At 32.9% G+C, this 18,513-nt stretch overlaps 1 protein-coding gene across 2 annotated transcripts; it reads right to left on the bottom strand.

The window, feature by feature from the left end:
* Positions 1-9,965: 9,965 nt before the first annotated feature.
* Positions 9,966-17,975, bottom strand: LOC100233057 (MLO-like protein 13). Of its 2 annotated transcripts, none has more exons than XM_019223624.2 (14): positions 17,741-17,975; positions 16,704-16,761; positions 16,363-16,583; positions 14,974-15,090; positions 14,726-14,786; positions 14,571-14,641; positions 11,418-11,492; positions 11,239-11,327; positions 11,110-11,159; positions 10,977-11,017; positions 10,666-10,872; positions 10,518-10,595; positions 10,343-10,403; positions 9,966-10,217 (listed from the first exon to the last, which is right to left on the bottom strand). In XM_019223624.2, exons 1-14 carry the CDS (start codon positions 17,870-17,872, stop codon positions 10,210-10,212), a joined length of 1,269 nt encoding a protein of 422 aa, XP_019079169.1. In that variant the 5' UTR covers positions 17,873-17,975; the 3' UTR covers positions 9,966-10,209. The 2 variants fall into 2 exon arrangements, with proteins under 2 accessions (XP_019079169.1, XP_019079168.1); XM_019223623.2 differs by having other exon boundaries at positions 10,518-10,585.
* Between the last annotated feature and the right edge of the window lie 538 nt (positions 17,976-18,513).

Genomic DNA, 18,513 nt, shown 5'->3' with positions numbered 1-18,513 from the left:
ATTTTCAGGGTTGTGATTATTTGCACAGTTGTATCTTCTTCTTATTATTATTTTTTCCAGCATGTACCCAAGAGTAGTCTTATATCTATATCTATATATATATATGTATTAGAGCCAATTTACTACTGGAAGTGATACATTTATTTTTGGTTTCAAGTACCAGAAATTTTTTTTCTAGAACTATTAGGCTGCTAGTAGGAGGATTTGATGTCAGGAATCAGTGAAAAGGAGAATTTTGGAGATTCTTCACAATAGATATCAATACCTTCATTTCAAGTCTCGCCTCATGGCACCAGTGATAATCCTTCACTACATATCACTACTCATAAACTAAATGGACTGAATTTTCTTAGATGGTCTCAGTTCGTTAAATTGCTTATTCATGGGAAAGGGAAACTAGGATATCTGATTGGTGCAACAAAGGCCCCAAAAAAGGATGATTCAGGCTTTCAAACATGGGACTTAGAACATTCCATGATCAGGGCCTGGTTAGTTAATTCTATGGAGTTACAAATAGGTCAAACTTACATTTTTTTTACCAACAGCAAAAGAGCTCTAGGAAGCAGTTACGGAAACTTACTCTGATCTTGGGAATTCAACACAAATCTTTGAGTTGAAATCAAAGATCCGTGAGATAAAATAAGGAGATAACGGTGTGACTAAATATTACAACATATTAAAAGGTCTTTGGCAAGAATTGGACATATTTTATGGATTTGAATGGGTGTGTGCTGCAGATGGTGTCTGTTTTAAGAAGATGAGGGAGAAGGAACAAGTGTTTGAGCTCCTTGTTAGGCTAAATAAAGAATTGGATGAAGTCTGTGGACAAATCCTTGGTAAAGAGTCCTTACCCTCTATTCAATAAGTGTTTTCTGAGGTTCAAAAGGAAGAAAGTCATAGATTGGTCATGATGGGAGACTCTTCTTCAACGATTCATGAGAACTCAACATTTGTTGTAACTAAAGTTGTTAATGTTGCTGCCAGTGTTGCCTCTAATATTGGTGGTCAAGGGATCTCAAAGAAAGCATGGGGTAATAAAGCGAAAATATGGCGTGATCATTGTAACAAATGACACACTAGAGACACCTGTTTGAAGTTGCATGGGAAGCCACAAAATTTTGAAAAACAGTGGCGGATTTCATGAGAGAAATGGCCAAGGCATGCAGGTTGCAACCGACAGTCCAAAACCATAATCGAACCATTTTCATTTAGTAAAGAGCAGTTGGAACACCTGTATAGGTTATTCAATCAGCCTCTATCTTTTAAATCTTTATCATCCTGTTCTTTAGCATAAACAAATAAATCTTTCAGTGTTTTAAACGTTCATTCTGAAAATTTTACACCATGGAGCATAGATTCTGGTGCTTTTGATCATATGAAAAGTTTGTCAAATTTGTTTTTGACATATTCTCCTTGTCTAGGCAACAAGAAAATCAAAATTGAGAATGATCTTTTTCATCCGTTGCAAGGAAGGGTTTAGTCCGTATTTAAAAAATTTTGACCTTAGAATTTGTCCTATATGTCCCTAATCTTTCATGTGATCTTCTTTCTATTAGTAAACTAACAAGGGACATGAATTATGTTGCTAAATTATTCCCATTTTATTGTGAATTTCAAGACCTATGCTCGGGGAGGACAATTAGCAATGCTAAGGAGATTGATGGACTCTATTACCTTGTTGAGGATCCTATCAAGAGTAGATAAGCTTAAGTTACAAATAATGATGTTTTTTCTTCCTCCATTGAACATCAAATAATGTTATGGTTAGGTTATCCTGCCTATCCAAAAAAAAAAAAAAAAGCTTAGGTCACCTTAGTTTTTCATATTTAAAACATTTGTTTCCATCTTTGTTTAAGAATAAAAATCCTTTAATGTTTCAATAGAATGTATGCCAATTATCTAAACATCATCCTGTCTACTTTCTTGCATGACCTTATAAAGAATCTAGCCTTTTGCATTGATACTTTGGGGACCCTCATGTGTGGTGACCTTAATCGGAACTAGGTGGTTTATCACTTTCATAGACAACCACACTAGAGTTTGTTGGATTTATTCATTGAAGAAAAAATCAAAGGCAAAAAGGGTTTTTAAAAATTTTCATGCTAAGATAAAAGAACCAATTTCAAACTCAAATTAAAGTACTTCGGACTGATAATGGAAAATAATATTTTAACTCTATTCTTGGAGATGATTTACTTGAAAATGGGTCCATACTGATAGTTGTTTTGATACCTCACAACAAAATAAGATTATTGAAAGGAAAAACCATCACTTGAAGGAAGTTGCTAGAGCCATCATGTTTACATCGGGGGTACCTAAAAGTTTTTAAGCGTGGTTGAGGAAGATTGTTTTTGGGAAATGTCTTTACCCTTGCCAACATTTGGTGACAATGTGATTCTTAGTCTTTCACATTCTTTTGGTTCAAGTCCTATTGGATAAAAAAACTTAGGTTCAAGTTCAACTCCTCAACTTAGTTCTATTGTGCCAAATAATGTTGAATTGTTGATAGGGGGAGAATCATTACAGACAAAATCTCAAACTGAGCTTTGTGTCTACACAAGAAAGAGAAATCATTAAGAAAATCCAAAAAGTCAATACTCTTGCCATTATCCAAGAGTCAAAATTGGTCATAGGGACCCAGGAAGGTGTAGTTTACCTATTCTCTCTTCAAATACAAATTCTAATGCTTCTAATGACCTTGATATTCTTGTTACCCTTAGGAAAGGAACCATATCTTGTACCATACATTTTATTTCTAAATATGTGTCATACCATAAGTTGTCTAACTCTTTTAGAGCCTATACTACTAACATATCTTTTGTGAAGATTCCAAAATCTATACATGATGCTCTAGTTGTTCTCAAGTGGAGAGAAACATTCATAGAAGAAATGAGGGCTCTTGAAGTTAATGGAACTTGGGATTTGGTAAGGGAAGACACTAGCAGGATGCAAGTGGGTACTATCAAGTATAAGTCTGATGGTTTGGTAGAGGGGTATAAAGCTAGGTTGTAACCAAGGGCTTTAAATAAACCTACAACATTGACTATCAAGAGTCGTTTGCACCAATTGCCAAGATGAACACAATTTGAGTCTTATTGTCACTTGTAAAATCTAAATTGGTCATTATAACAACTAAATGTAAAGAATGCTTTTTTAAATGAAGAATTAGAGGAGGAGGTGTATATGAACTTATCCCCTGGTTTTGAGTAATCATTTGGAGCTAAAAAAGTCTGTAAATTAAAGAGATCTCTCTATGGGCTAAAATAGTCTCCAAGAGCATGGTTTGATCGTTTGACATAGCTCATTTGGAATCATGGGTATACGCAAAGTCAGGTTAATCACACTATGTTCTATAAACATTTTGATGACAATAAGATTGTCATCTTGATAGTATATGTAGATGATATTATTTTGACAGTTGATAGCATTATGGAATTGAAGAAATTAAATAAGGTACTTGCTTAAAAATTTGAAATTAAAGATCTTGGTTAGTTGAGATACTTCCTTGGTATGGAAGTTGCAAGATCTCATGGTGGTATATTTGTTTCCCAATGAAAAATAGCATATGCAAATTGAGACATATATTGGTGTTGATTAGGAAAGAGATAACAAGGATAGAAGATTAACTTTAGGTTATTGCACCTTTGTTGGAAGGAACTTGGTAACTTGTAGAAACAAGAAACAAATTGTTGCTCCTTAAAGTAGTGTAGAAGCTATTTCGAGTTGTTGGTCATGGAATTTGTGAACTCATTTGGTTGAAAAGGATATTAGAAGAATTGAAGATTCCTTATGAGAAACTTATGAAATTATACTATGACAATAAGGCAATAATTAACATAGCCTACAATCTAGTTCAACATGATATTTGTAACAACTTACATCCAACCATGTAGATATTGTCTACTTTAGGTCTAAAGGGGTCCTCATGGTTTTAAAACACATTTATAAGGTTAAGAGAAGTCTATCTATATATAGCACTAAGTGCTTTCTCTACTATCCGATGTAGGACATCACAAACACCTTCCCATGTAAACACAACGTCTTCGTTGTGTCCCACAAGATTGCAAGGTCAAATAGACAAATACCCTCTACGGGACCAAACAAACCCCCACACCGGGATTGGTGATTTGTTCTTATACCATTCTGTAACAATTTGCACCCAATAGTGTAGATATTATCTACTTCGGGTCTAAAGGGGCCCTTATGGTTTTAAAACGCATATACAAGGTTAAGAGGAGCCTATACATATATAACGTCATAAACTTTCTCCCCTTTCTGATGTGGAACATCACAAAATTGTCATTTAATTAAGGAAAAACTTGAGGGGGGCCTAATCTATATGCCATATGTTCCTACGAAAAACAACTAGCAAATATCCTAAGTAAAGGCCTTTAGAAGCAACTATTTGAAGTTCTAGTAAACAAGCTGGGAATGTTAAACATCTTCGAACCGACTTGAGGAGGAGTGTGGAAAATCATAAAATATGTAAGAGAATTGATTTAATGTTGTAAATGGGATGTTGTGATTTGTTTTAGTAGTGTAAATTAAGGGATAAAATTGGTTGAGTCGATGTTTCTAATTTAGTTTTTATTTTTTCTGTTTTTAGGATAGTGATTATTTGCACAATTGTATTTTTTTATTGTGGAGCTGTCACGCCCCAAGACCCACTCCAAGGGCGTAATGGTCAATTCACACCTCAAACCTGAATGCTTAGAGTGTAACTTGATCCAAACAATTATCTTGTAACTGGAGGTTACCAATTACCAAATAGCTATTCAGAGTAGTGGAACAACATTCTAAAATCTTCAAAACTTAACTTTAAAACTAAGCATCCATAAACCAAAATCTATTATCCAAATAGATTGCAAACTCAAACAATTCAAGTGCTAACAAAATTTTCATAATCTCCAAATCTCAACTTCAAACTATCATAAAAAAAATTAAAAGTTCAATATCTAAATAGCTTCCAAAAACCAAATAATCCAAATGAACATAAACTTATAAGCTAATAATGTCCAAAATAACATCCTAAGCAAAATCTTAATGATGACCATTCCCTGACCTAGCCATCACTCCTCGCCCGAACTAAGGGTACCTGAAAAGTAATCAACAAATAGGAATGAACTCAAAGCCTAATAAGGAACATTAATGTAGTCAATGGATCAAATACTTCAAGTTCACTTGCAAAATAGGGGATATTATAACTAATTATTTTCATAAACCTTTGAGTCGGTTTTGTTAATACATTCAAAACTTTTAACTATACACTTTCATTTTTTATTCAAACATTTTCATATCAAATTAAGTCAAAACATTTAAATCATTTATTTACTATGGTCATCAAACATCAAATGGTGCCTAGTTAGGTGTGACTTTTCAAATAGGTGGCTAGCCTCAAATTGTTCATTTAAGGTGGACGAAACCAAACACTACTAGTACTAGTAATCTCTAACCAAACACCTAGAGGCTAAGGTCCAAATCAATTACATTCTCCACCAAGAAATGTAAAGGTCAACTATTATATCCCGTTGACAATGGCTAAACAAACCAAAGTCAAAACACTTATTTCAATTATTCAAATTTGCAAAACATAATATCTCCACATTTCTCTGTTGTAAACAAAATATAAGGTTCTAACATACTTTTCATGTAAAACATATTTGATCCATGCATAAAACGAATAATAACTCAAACGTTTTCAAATAATGTATATAAAAATTTATTTCTAAAAAAAACAACTGCATTAATTTCTCTTACCTTAAAAGCACTTAGAAACCTTGAAGAGTTTAGTCCCAAGAATCTAACTCCCACCTAACATAACAAAAAGATACTATTATCACAAAATTATTTTCCAACTTCTTAACCAATAACAATTTAATTAATTAGTTTCCCTTTATTTATTTTATTATATTTTATTATTTATTAATTAATTTTGTTTTAAAAAAATTTATCCTCAATAATTTGTTTCTAATTCCTAAACTAAATTGAATTTCTCATATATATTTATTTGAAATCATTTCTCTCATCACTTTATACAAAAATTTATTTATTTAATCCAAATCCATCATTATGTAGGTTTCCTAGGCTTACTTCTTCTTTTAATAATATTAACCTATATATATTCTTTTATTTTCTTTTTTTTTCTCATCCTAGATTCCACATGCCATTTAACTTTTCAAAGTACACACACTAATTCTACACGTCGTTTGACTTTTCAAATCACACACACCAAACGACACCATCTTTAGAATTTCTTCATTTTTTTTTATATATATACCCAATCACGTCTCAAGTCCTTCCTCAAAGACTTCTTCCATGTTATTATTATTATTATTATTATTTAAAAAAAAAAACCCTAATCTAGATTGGGGTTTCTTAAAAAATTACCTAAAGTTTTCACAAAAAGTGACGGATCTAAGAAAATAAAAATGAAGAATTAGAAGAAAAAAATCTTACTTATGGAAATCTGTTCTTCAAACCCTGAATTCCGACTCCAACTTTACGTTATCTGGAATTCTGAGAATAGAAATGCTATTCAAAAAAGAATAGGAACGCTATTCAAAAAAGAATAGGAAGAACAGTAATTTTTAATTTATACCTAGGGTATTTATTAAAAAAATTACACTTTTACCCCTCTTTCATTTTATTAAATTAATTAATTAATTAATTAATTTAATTATGATTATTATTTTCCTAACTTATCCAAAAAAAAAAAAATTGGGCGTTATAGAGCAATCCTATATATATATATATATATATATGTTGTAATTCTAATTTTCGAACTGCATTTTTAATGTTGCATACGATCAGAAGTATGCACATTGCAATCTACGATATAAGAGGAAAAGCCAGATTCTCCCACCGTTGTGTCTCGTCTCCTTTTCACATGTGAGCAATATATATACACATATCTTATTTGAATGATGACAAGTAAAATAGAATAAAATATCAGTGTATAATAAATTAATAATAGGCCCCAGCTAATAGCCTCGTGTTTCCTTTCAGCTTTCTCTACAAATGCCTTCCTCTCTTTCAACTTCTCACTTTTTACACATCACGTGCTTACTCGTGTAGTTTAATTAAAGCTAACAGCATATTTGAGGGAGTAGTGAAGTTTGACGGCTAGATACACCCAAAGTGGAAAGAAAGAGGAAAAAAAACATTTTTTTTTTATCATCTTGGATGAATTTTGTAATGAGAGATTGAAAAGGAGGCTGGCAGTAGATTGAGAACATGATGGATGCAGTAGAGAGCTTCAAGAATCTTGTGCAATTGGAAAGCTCAAGTAGTATTCAAAAATCACAAAATTCAAATACTGATCAAATTTTAACACTAGAAAGTTACATACTAAAGTCATTTTGAATGGCTTTGCTAATTTTTTCTTTACATATAATTATAATTTTGTTAATTTTTTTACAAGGCGAATAAACTTCAAATAAGTAAAACATAATACATAGGAATCACTAATAAGTCTAGTACTTTTGAAGAATAATTTAAAACTCAAATAGTGACCTAATAAATACATGAAATTTATGCACACAAATTAATTTTAAATTATTTTTATTTATTTATTTATTTTAACAAAATCAATTATGCTTTTTTGAGGTTGTTAATATCTATGTTTTTATAATATTTATAAAAAATATATATTTTTTATAATTTTATTATAATATTATTAGTCATACTTGATTAAAACTACTTATTTTTTAATTTATTTATAATTATAAAATTATTTTTATTTTTAATAATACAATTAAGTTTAGTTTAGATTATCTAAATTGAATTTACAAGTTTTTTTTGTAAAATCAAAGTAAAAAATAAAAATAAAACTACTTTTAAAAACAACTTATCTAAACAAATTTTTGGTTTCTTATTTTTGAAAAAATGTTATGAAAAGCAACTTGGACCAAGATAATCAAAATACCTCTAGTTGGAGATCAATTGAAATATCACTTATAAGTAGGATTTTATTTATATTAGAATCATTTTTTATTTCATTTACATTGCCACTTGAGTTATCTAAATATGAGAGCGAATGAGAATAGGAATGAGATGTTTATTCCCATTTTATTTTCACATATCAAACATGACCTTAAAGTGAAGTTATTTGATTTTGGTTGAAGTTACCACAAATGATTAGAAGGAGACTGGGACAAGGTAATGAGAAACGACATATTGTCAATGAATTTGTAAATGATTCAGCCCTAGGTATAGTTGAATGGCCAAAAGAATCGATTGCAACTCACATTTCAAGAGTCATCCATTTGACAATATTCAAATAATCTAAGTTGTTTAGAAATTCTCTTATATAATGTATTTTCGGTGTCTCTTCCCCTTTTACTTGAAACTTTAACTTTTGTTGAAATCCCATTGAAATAAAGGACATCAAAAGTCTCTTGTCCAGTCTCTATCGTGTAACACTATCTTCATTTCTCCCATATGAGAGAGTTTGGTCATTATTGTCATCAATCTTATTCAAAGTTAAATCATTCTTTTTGACCTTATCTAATCAAAACTCTAATTCTTTCTCTCTAGCAAAATTCATTGGGAAATCAAATGCCCTATCAAAACTCAAGGTATTTGCTTGGTTAGTGGCTAACAAGAGGGTCAATGCCAATACTTGCTTAAGATGAAAAGACCTTTTGAAATCCTTAGTTTGGATTGTTGCACTTTGTGTATGGGAAGTAGAAAAATGATTTCACATTTTTTTTACACTATTTGATGACTTTGGAGTTATGACACAAGTTGTTTAGATTAGTTGGATCAGATTAGGTTTCTCCTAGAAGTATTAGTGACATGACGTCCATTTCTTTAGTAGTTTGGGGAGTACTATGAGAGACAAAGTTCTATGACAAATTGCATGTCTTACACTGATTTGGATAGTATAGTGGGAAAGAAATGCAAGGACCTTTGAGAACAAGTGGAAAGCATCAAAGATGATATGAGATCTAATGTATTTTTATTCCTTTTTATGGGTCTCTACAACTATAGTTTTCAGGGCCATTCATCTTAATATTATACAGCTCGATTGGATTTCAATATGTAGGTCAAAAGTGTTAAAATAACAAATAAAGGAACATTGCTAAGTGACATTTTGTATGAGTTGCACAAACCTCTTAAGGAATTTTGACTCATTTTTCTTTAGGTTGTCTCCCATTATCAGATTTTGTAAATTGGGAAGGATTTCTCACCCTTTACTTATATTATTATCTTAATGAATATGTTTTGTTTCCGATAAAAGAAAGGGGGGGGCTTGAACTTAGGGCATGCTCTTCCTTTAGCAGCAAAGGCACAAAGGTTAAAGATCCAATTTTTGATGGATGCATCCTGTCAGCTCTACAGATATTAGTACATTTGTTAGTTATGTTTAATTTTGTTTTCACTTGTTTTCAAAGAATATAAGGACCTGCTAATGCTATCTAGATTTTTATTCACTAATTGAGAATTACAATGATTTCTATCATCTAAATTTGTATGGCTTAGTTGGGATTAGATTTTTATGCCTCTTCTTCTACTCTGTTTCAGAAGAGAGAATGCTTGTTCAAGTATATATATATACATATATACGATTGTGAATCATTAAATTTACCTAGTTGGAAGTGGTTGAAAGACAGCAATATTTTACTTACCCATGGTAGAGAAATTTGAATAGTAATTGTTTGCTGTTACTCGTATGTTTCATGCTACAATGCTGGTGAAGTAGCAAAAACAGCTGTTGCTAGTGGCAAAGTAACATGAACAGAACTAAGATGGATGCGTGTGCATTCATTTGGTTGACAGAGTAGGTTAGTTCTCCTGATATAAGGTGATTGACTTGTGTAAAACTAAGCTACTGTGATTACCAAAATTAACCAGTGGAATTACTCATACCTTACAGCCTTGATGCAGAATTTAGCGTGCACATTTAGTTTGGAGTTTACGTATGGTAAGGATCAAAAGTTGTGTTTTAGATGCATAAACATGTCTTTGAAAGAAAATTGTAGTGTGTTTTATATAGATTAAGATGAGTAATCATTATTAAGAGGAACCAAATTGTCAAATTGATGCTCCCCAATGAAGAAACTTAAAAGAGGATAACATGAGAGTCTTGGCAGGACCAGAAAGCTGAATTCTTCAGTAATGAGGGTGAATTATTCATTTGAATGCCCGTGAGCCCAACCAAGTATAGATTGGTGCACGTGTTGATGAAACATGCCTTCCTTGAACATGCTACCCATCTTCATCCAATAAAACAGAGATTAAGAAAACCATCAGCAAGCTACAGTGCTTGAACTAGGATAAGTACAAAACATGAAAACATAAGTCAGATTTGATGGGCTGACATGCATGTAGACTTTCTCACCTGGGTTACGATGACATACAAAGGTAAAGTACTGTAACTGCAGAGCACTTGAACAAGCGCACTGCATAAATAATCAGTGCAGAGTTTGTTAGTTGCAGTAGCATGGAAAACATAAGGGGAATAGAATATAAGTATTAGCATGGACTATGATTAGAGTTCCCCTTTCAGTCATTACCCCATTAAAAGTCTTGGGATGATGTAGCCCAATTTTTCCATGATGCAAGAATTGAATCCATATGTGCTCTGAAGAAAACTATGAACATCAATCAACTTGCTGAAGAAAAAAAGAACATTTGGTCAACTGAATCATTCTACTTGCTCACCCAGATCCAGAAGAAGAAGGCAATCTCAAATGAATTCTGAAACAGAATGAAGTGAATCAAGTAAAGAACAATGCTTGGACGACGAAACCAAAAATGTTCATCAGACGGCTTCACTCTTGCTTCATGGCCCTTTGCCTTTTCCTCGTCAACCTCCTGAGCTAAACGGGTGATGATGTGTTCTAACTTAGCACCCACAAGAAGTAGAAGCTGTACAACACTCCATCCAATCAAATATTTAGGTTACTTAAAATTCCTCAAACACAAACCAAGGATGCACCAATTCCACTTGCAATGGAGCTAAATATACTTACAATCAAGGGTAGAAAAGCCAGCCAAAAATATGTGTGCCACCCTGCATTTTTAAACATAAAATGGGAAGCTTTAGGAATCCTATTATGGAATGAGGAACAGAGTGTGTTTTCAAATAAGATGTAAAGAAATTACCTTCCACATCTAGCAGCAGAAAGAACACCACAAAAAGCCATAGGTACCAGCTGTTGTTTTGTAGATTTGTTAACAGCATAGATGATTTAATTTAATCTTAAATTGTCACTATTAAATTCAAAGCCTTACCTTATGCCCACAACTTTTTTGAAATCAACTTCAAGTGTTCTCATCATGTAATTATGAAAATCAAATTTAGGATTTGAAGCACAATGGGCCTAGACGAAAAAACGAGAAAATAGAACTGAGAACCAGGGTGTGGGGAGGGGAAGAATTAACTATAAATATAAGAAAATGGGAATGGTTACCGCTATAAATCCTTCTCGCAGTGTAATGTAGTCTGACTTGGTTACAGAGCCATAAAATTGTTTGAAGAATGACATCTACATGTAAGCATAAAATGCGTAGTGTCATCACGGAAGTAATTCATTACTATCAGAAAAAGCAAAGGAACCCACATTTCAATCCATGTGATCCTTCATATGTGAGAAATAATATAGGAGAATTCTAAGGTACCCAATTGGTACCTACCAAAGATGTAATCTAGACTGTTGAAAGCAAATGGTGAAATCTAAGTCATTAGATGATTGTACAAATATATAGAATCAAAGTACAAATAAATGAAATTAAGTACAAACAAACGAGACTAAGATATAAAAGAACGAAACCAAGATAAAAAAATAATAAAGATGGACTTAGGTACAAAGTAATGAAACCTAAAGTGAATGGGTGATATGATCTGATCAATCCCCCTTTAGATATGTGTGAACTAGTGCTGTAGCAAGATCCAATAATATAACACAAACTTGGAAGATGTCAAACAAGAAGGAGATAAGAACCAGAAGTAAAAGTATGCTTGAAAATACTTCTAAAATTAAGAGCTTGCCAAAAATTTAAAAGGGGAAAACACTCAAAACTATTTACTAGATTGCTACCTATTGTTTTATCATAAAGAACTACGACGTACGATACAAAATGTTGGGATTTAAAATAAAAAGTTTATTTAGCAAGAATACTCTCCTTTTCCCCCCTTTTTTTTTTTTTATGATAAAAAGTTTAAAATAAAAACCATTTACTACACTAGTCAATGTTGTCATTTTTTTTTCTTTTCTTTTTTAGCAAGTGCACTTTGATATCAGTACATTGTTAATTATGTGAAGCAATGTTTGAAATGCTGATCCAGATGATACTGGATACAGTAAGGACTATAGGACCAAAGATTCTGGTGATAAAAAGGAGAGCAAGTCACGATGGAAGACCTTGTTAGCAAGTAATGGGCTCATGAAACTCAAACCCCACAATTACAAAATTGGAATACATGAATTAAATCCTTTACGAAAACACAATATTCATGCTAAATTGATGGCAGCAACAATCCGTCCCCTCCTATAAAGTTAGATGCATTCTACAAAAGGAGAGTTATGGTTGGAAAGAAAACTCAAGCACATCAGCAACAAGACACAGCCAAGGCAGCATATAGAATGCCTTCATATTGATAACGTTTCTTTCTCTGTAAATCTCATGATTAGGTCCTGAAGTAAAAAAAACTAAGTAGAGAATAAAGAGGTCTACCACTCATGGTATAGAACCCTAGGGTTGGAGAGGGATGTGGTGGGGCTTATTTTGTTGACCCTTAGCTAAGCAAATGGTTATATTCTCCCTAAAGAATAAAGCCTAGGCTCGATCATTAGTAAAAAATAAGACAATCCAAGATGGCAAAAAGAAGTTTGTGTGAATAATGGGAGCTCAAAGAAAAGATAAAGATAGTTGTGGTATAGCCAAATGGTGAAGATTTACCTATAGTAAGAAGGATCAGTATGCAAGAGATCACTGGCTGTAGAGGGCTTGTTGACATTCACTAGGCATCTTTTCAAGGGTTTGAGCTAGCTTACTAAAACATATTGCCTAAAGAAGGTAATAGTTAGGTAGCGTTTGGTTTTTGGATGAATAGAAAAAACCAAATATTTGGTTTTTTCTATTCAACTAAAAATAATTTATTGACATCAACCAACATAATTAAACTAAACTTGTTGATTATAAGTTCACTTTAGTTATGTTGGTTAATATCAATAAGATACTTTTAGCTGAATAGAAAAAGCAAAATATTTTGGCTTTTCTATTCAACCAAAAAACAAACACCACCTAGTTTCATAAGATTGAAGCTGAGGAATTAGAACTTGTTGTAGCGTCTAGCCTTAGACGATCAATTAAATTAAAAAAAAAGGAAGATAAGAAAAGATTGGAGAAGAAACTCAAGAAAGTAAATCACATCTAGGTCCAAAAGGTAATGAATTAGAATATGATTTACTAAATATAACAGATAAAGCTACAAGCTTGGGGCAGAGAATTGGGTATTAGGCTAGAAGATCATGAGAACTAATCTAATCAGAATCAAACATGGGACTATGTAGAAGGATGTGAAGCCTATATCAACTGTTGGATATGTGCTTAATCTTGGTTCAACATCAATCTCTTCATCTAGCAAGATACAATCCATAGTATCCATGGTAACGACAAGGGTAGGGTGTAGAGCAATAACAATAGTAAAATTTAGTTATCCATGCAATGCTCAAGCATGTTGAAGTAAACTATTGCCTTTATTAGAGAGGATGCCGTTCAAAGATAGATAAAGATGCAAAGGGTAAAGATGAATCAACGTGTAGCATACTTTCTCACAAAGGACTAGATAATGGAAAGTTTGGAGAATTCTGACAACTTAAGATGACTGTTAGAACTAAATTAAAAGGAATATCAGTATTGAGCGCGAGTGCTGAGAAGATTAACACTGTCCTAAGGCAGCAACTAATTCCTTTTTCACTACCCATTCTGGGAAAACACTAGATCATTAAAATGGCAAGTCTCTGCCTGTTACTTTCTGTCCCATTGTTGAATTTACATCCAGAAACTGCAAAGGCAATTGCAGCAGCACCCTTCATTTGCTTTACAAAAGGAGCTTAGCCCCCAGTCTCACCTGTCTCTCTGATAGGAAATGATGGTTGGTGTAGGAAAGGCTTGTCTTCTGGAGGTTATTTGAGTGTTATGTTTGGTTGAAGGTAGGTGTTTTACTGTTAGTTTATGGGGTCTGATTGCTGATCTCACTCTATTTATCTCGGCCTTGTTTAGGTTGATCTTAATTGGTTGTGGCCATAACTTCATTCTATGGATAAGAAAACCTTTCTTTTCTGTGAGTTGTTTTTATCTGCTCTTTTAACTTACAATTTGATACCAGAAGGCTGCTATTTTTCTATAACGTCAAATCTTAAGCAGATCATATTGAGGTTCCAGACAATGCCATGATTTTTTTCAATGTTTGAATTTTTAATAATTGTATAATTTGGGGTTAAAAAGCTATTCATGAAACTAAAATTTATTATTCAGGTGGAATCAAAGAACAAAAATTGAGAGGATTTGACATTATAGAAAAATAGCAGCTAGTCTATGCATCTAGTTATGAGACTCACCATCCAACTTACTATAGCCGACTTCCTCCAATGTAAAGTTTCCTTTCTCTCGGCAAGCTCTGGGACAGACTCTGCAGATGCATGGTATAAGTTTTGTTTAAATGAGTTGAAGAGTGAGAGGTATACTACAATCAAAGATATCATGAATATGTCACCATTTCTTCTTGAAATAGGTTCATTCCTAATTGAATCCTCCCACTTCTTCCATTGGCGTATCTGCATATTGATTCAAAATTGATAGAAAATAATCATTGACAAGAAAAAGGCCAAAAGGGTAAACAAAAGCTTGAGAAATAAGCTAAAATTCCTTATCTCATTTCAGAGACATTGATCTATAAATGTTCTAATATTGAGAAATACTATGCAAGAGGTGCTAAAGTAGCTAGGCATCAAATGTATTTACCTTTGCCCCTCCAAGAACCATGGTGGTGCAACAGAAGATCACATGAACTACTGCCAATACAAAGATGAAAATGTGCAAATGGTGCAATGCTTCTAGTGATAACAAAGGAACTTTCCCCTGGTCACAGTAAAGGAACAAAATAAGTCAGTCCAGGTTTTTTCATGAGTGCTACAGCTCAAATGCACATACAATGCTTTGCTTTGGGTACATCGATCAATTATGCCCCAATTTAAAAACTATTCTTGAATTCAAACTTAGAAAATATTTTAGACAAACTTTTGATGTAAACAATTTTTTGAAGATATGTTATTTTTTAAAACAAATTCTAAGCCTTTTCATTTATTTTTCATAAAATGTTTTGAGCATATTTGAAAATATAGAGAGGGCTTTAAAAACTTTTATATTATATACAAGGGTGTGGTGCCTTCATGGAGAATAAGTAGAAAAATTGTTTTTCATATTTGAGTTTCCAAATAAAGATATGTTCTATTTTTTAAAATAATTGAGAACTATTTTAAAGAATTGTTGTTAAAATTTTTTTTTAAAGAGTTGTTCTTAAAAATTATTTTTTGTAAAAGAATTATTTTTAAAAAATGTTTTGACTTTGTGTTTCAATTTTGAAAAAATAACCATTAGTTTGCTCTTCTTCCTTTTCGTTTGACATCAACAATTGTTCTTAAAAAGGGAACTTTATTGTATACAAATAAACTTGTTGTATCTTGTTTCCAATATATGGCTTTACCTGCCCCTAAATCATATCTTTTCTCCCTTATAATCAACTGTAATCGGTATCATATTGCTCACAAGTCATGATTGACATTAGATTGATTAATACTCTTAGTAACTTCTTGAGTTGAGCTTTAACCATCTCAGGTTAGACCTTTCATAACATTCGATATCACACATGGTGGGCTTATTCAAAAACTATCATTTAGTTGATCTATCTTCACATTTAAGAACCACACTATTGCATCTGAACAATCCCTTCCCCAACATAAGACCCATGAGCCTTGGCTTTAATACTAATTTTTATATTATGTTTTGACCATTTCATTTGAAAGCCAATTAGTGTTCAATGAGAGTAAATCAAACTTTTTACATTTGATATCACACCTTATAGGCCTATTCTAAGAATCGTTGTTTGGTTGATCTATTCCTGAACTTCAAAAACGATACTATAACACCTTAACAACTTTAGATATACTCTTTGCAAAGCATTTCTAATCTTATCATCTTTCTTTACAAGCTTGCTAAGGTATCAAGTGGTGATTGAAAGAAGAGAAGTTTTGCTTTGAGGCATTAATTATATGGTGTGATGAGAAATAATATTGGCTAGCCAATTAATTGAAACTAAATCATATAGGTAGCTGTAAGTAGAAAGATATGAACCTGGGCACAATGCTGGCCAGTACTACTCTCAAGCAAAAGCCGTTTTCCGATACCGTTTACAGTTTGAGGAGGATAGCGACGGTGGTAGCTCTCTGAAACGTGGCTAGTGGGCATTTTGCAGGGAAGCATGTGAGATGCAGCATCATCAGGAATGCATATCTTGGTTATTGGACCTTGGGTAACCGTTAATAGAAGGGAAATAAACCCCAACAGCATCAGTTCTGTGATCACAAACACAAAGATGATATGAAATGAATCAATATTCAACAATCTGTTTCTAAAGGATATCGTCATGAATGTAGAAAAAAAAAACAGAGATCGAAGAGATGGCATCTAGGTACCTTCTTTTAATTTTTGTAAGGCCTCAAACAGTGCGTCTTGACTTTTATGTAACAACAACTGAATCACGAATCACCACATCCAAAGCAAAGCAAATTAGTAAAAATATAACTGCCAAGAAGACAGTTTTAAAAGTGTTAAGGGAACACGGATATAGCAATCTCGCTAGTGAGATCAAACTAATTCTCTTTATATAGCAATCTTGCTGGTGAGATCATTTTCCCAGGAGCAACATTAATGAATGCCTAACAAAAAGTAGTGATTGGTAACCGTATAAATTAATGATAGGGTTTAAAATGTTCTTAGCTAGTCTTTTTATCACCCGGGCAGATAATGTTATGCTAAGGAAAAAGCAAGTTCTAATATATAGAGATTTTTTAAAATTGAAACACATAATATGAAAGGAAAATTATGTCCCGACTTAATAATAATATTTTACCCTTCAACCTTTGACATGTTATTACATTCAAAACTCAATATTTTGCCCTCTAATTATAAGTCCTCAGTAAACTTATACAGAATGATTGTAGTGTTCAAACTTTGGTTCAAAATTGATAGTCTTGAAGTGGAATTTTCTAAATATGACAACCATTCGTTTTGATTTTTGCATATAACTGTGAAGTGTGCTAGTTTTGAACTTCAATAATATGTGTTTTTCTTTCACTTAATAAGCTAAGCAGCTTATTGATTTTTTAACAAATGTAGGGAGTTAGTGTTGCTTTTTAACATGTTTAGAGGGTAAAATTTTGAGTTTTGAATGTGAGAGGATAAAGCATCAAAGATTGAGACGACAAAGTGTATTTAACTGGCCCCAATAATAATGAGTGATATCCATGACAATGCTACTCATCTGAGAATCAATATTCTCAACTTGGTTTGGAGTCTTAAAGGTCATTTGTTCGGATTACTTGCCTACAAATACTGAAAATTGGCAAATTGGCAACTGGTGCCAACTTGGCAAATGGAGCCATAAAAGAAACAGAATGCCATAAAAAAGACCCAGCAATTAGACGAAGAAAAACAAGAAGTTTTTTAGTACCTTTCCAAGTCGATGAAGACCACGCTCTGCAGCAAAAGATACCAGAACAATGATGGAGCAAACAGCAGCTACTATCCATGTAGATGTGAACTCCAAGGAGCGGGACTCGTCCTCCGCCATATCTTGATGCATTCAAGCGGACCCAGTAGTAATAGTTGGCGAATAAATAGTTATCATCGGGCTGAATATAAAGTCCTGGTGATACACTGATACTGAGGTTGGGGGACAAAGAATGGTATTTACATAAACAAAAGCCTAAGGAAAGGAATATTAAGGGCAGCAAGCAAAAGATATGAGGAGACCTGGTAGACCAAGTAACATGGTCAGAAACAGAAAAGTTGGATAGGCAGGGATTAGAAGTTTATTGCACAAGCAAGCATCATCAGAAAGAAGATGATGTTCCCCACACTTCGATTCAGCAGATGCATCTGACCAAATAAGAACTAAAAATGGGATCTTATTTCGTGGATTTACCAGCAATTTTGGGTTAAGCATCATTACCAAATTTGCTAGATGCTGAGAGGGGTGAATTGCTCATCAAAGCTGTGAAATGCTGGAAGAAAAGGTTGATATTAGAGCAATTAGGCACACAACCCAAGGATTTGGCAATTGAAAATGATGCATGTGCAATCTCTCAGTTTCCTTCCCAATTAGTTTGAACACTACCGAGTTCAGGGCCTGTTGCTACTCCTAGGTTGATTTCAGTCTTGTTGGAGAAAAAAAAATGCCAAGAAACAAACCAAAAATGACAGCAAAACATTAAACCTTGTTCC

This window comes from Vitis vinifera, chromosome 12 (genome assembly GCF_030704535.1).
Source record: "Vitis vinifera cultivar Pinot Noir 40024 chromosome 12, ASM3070453v1".
Classification (NCBI taxonomy): Eukaryota; Viridiplantae; Streptophyta; class Magnoliopsida; order Vitales; family Vitaceae; genus Vitis; species Vitis vinifera.
Note: the sequence above shows the minus strand (reverse complement) of the source record. Positions and strands in the feature narration are given on the sequence as shown.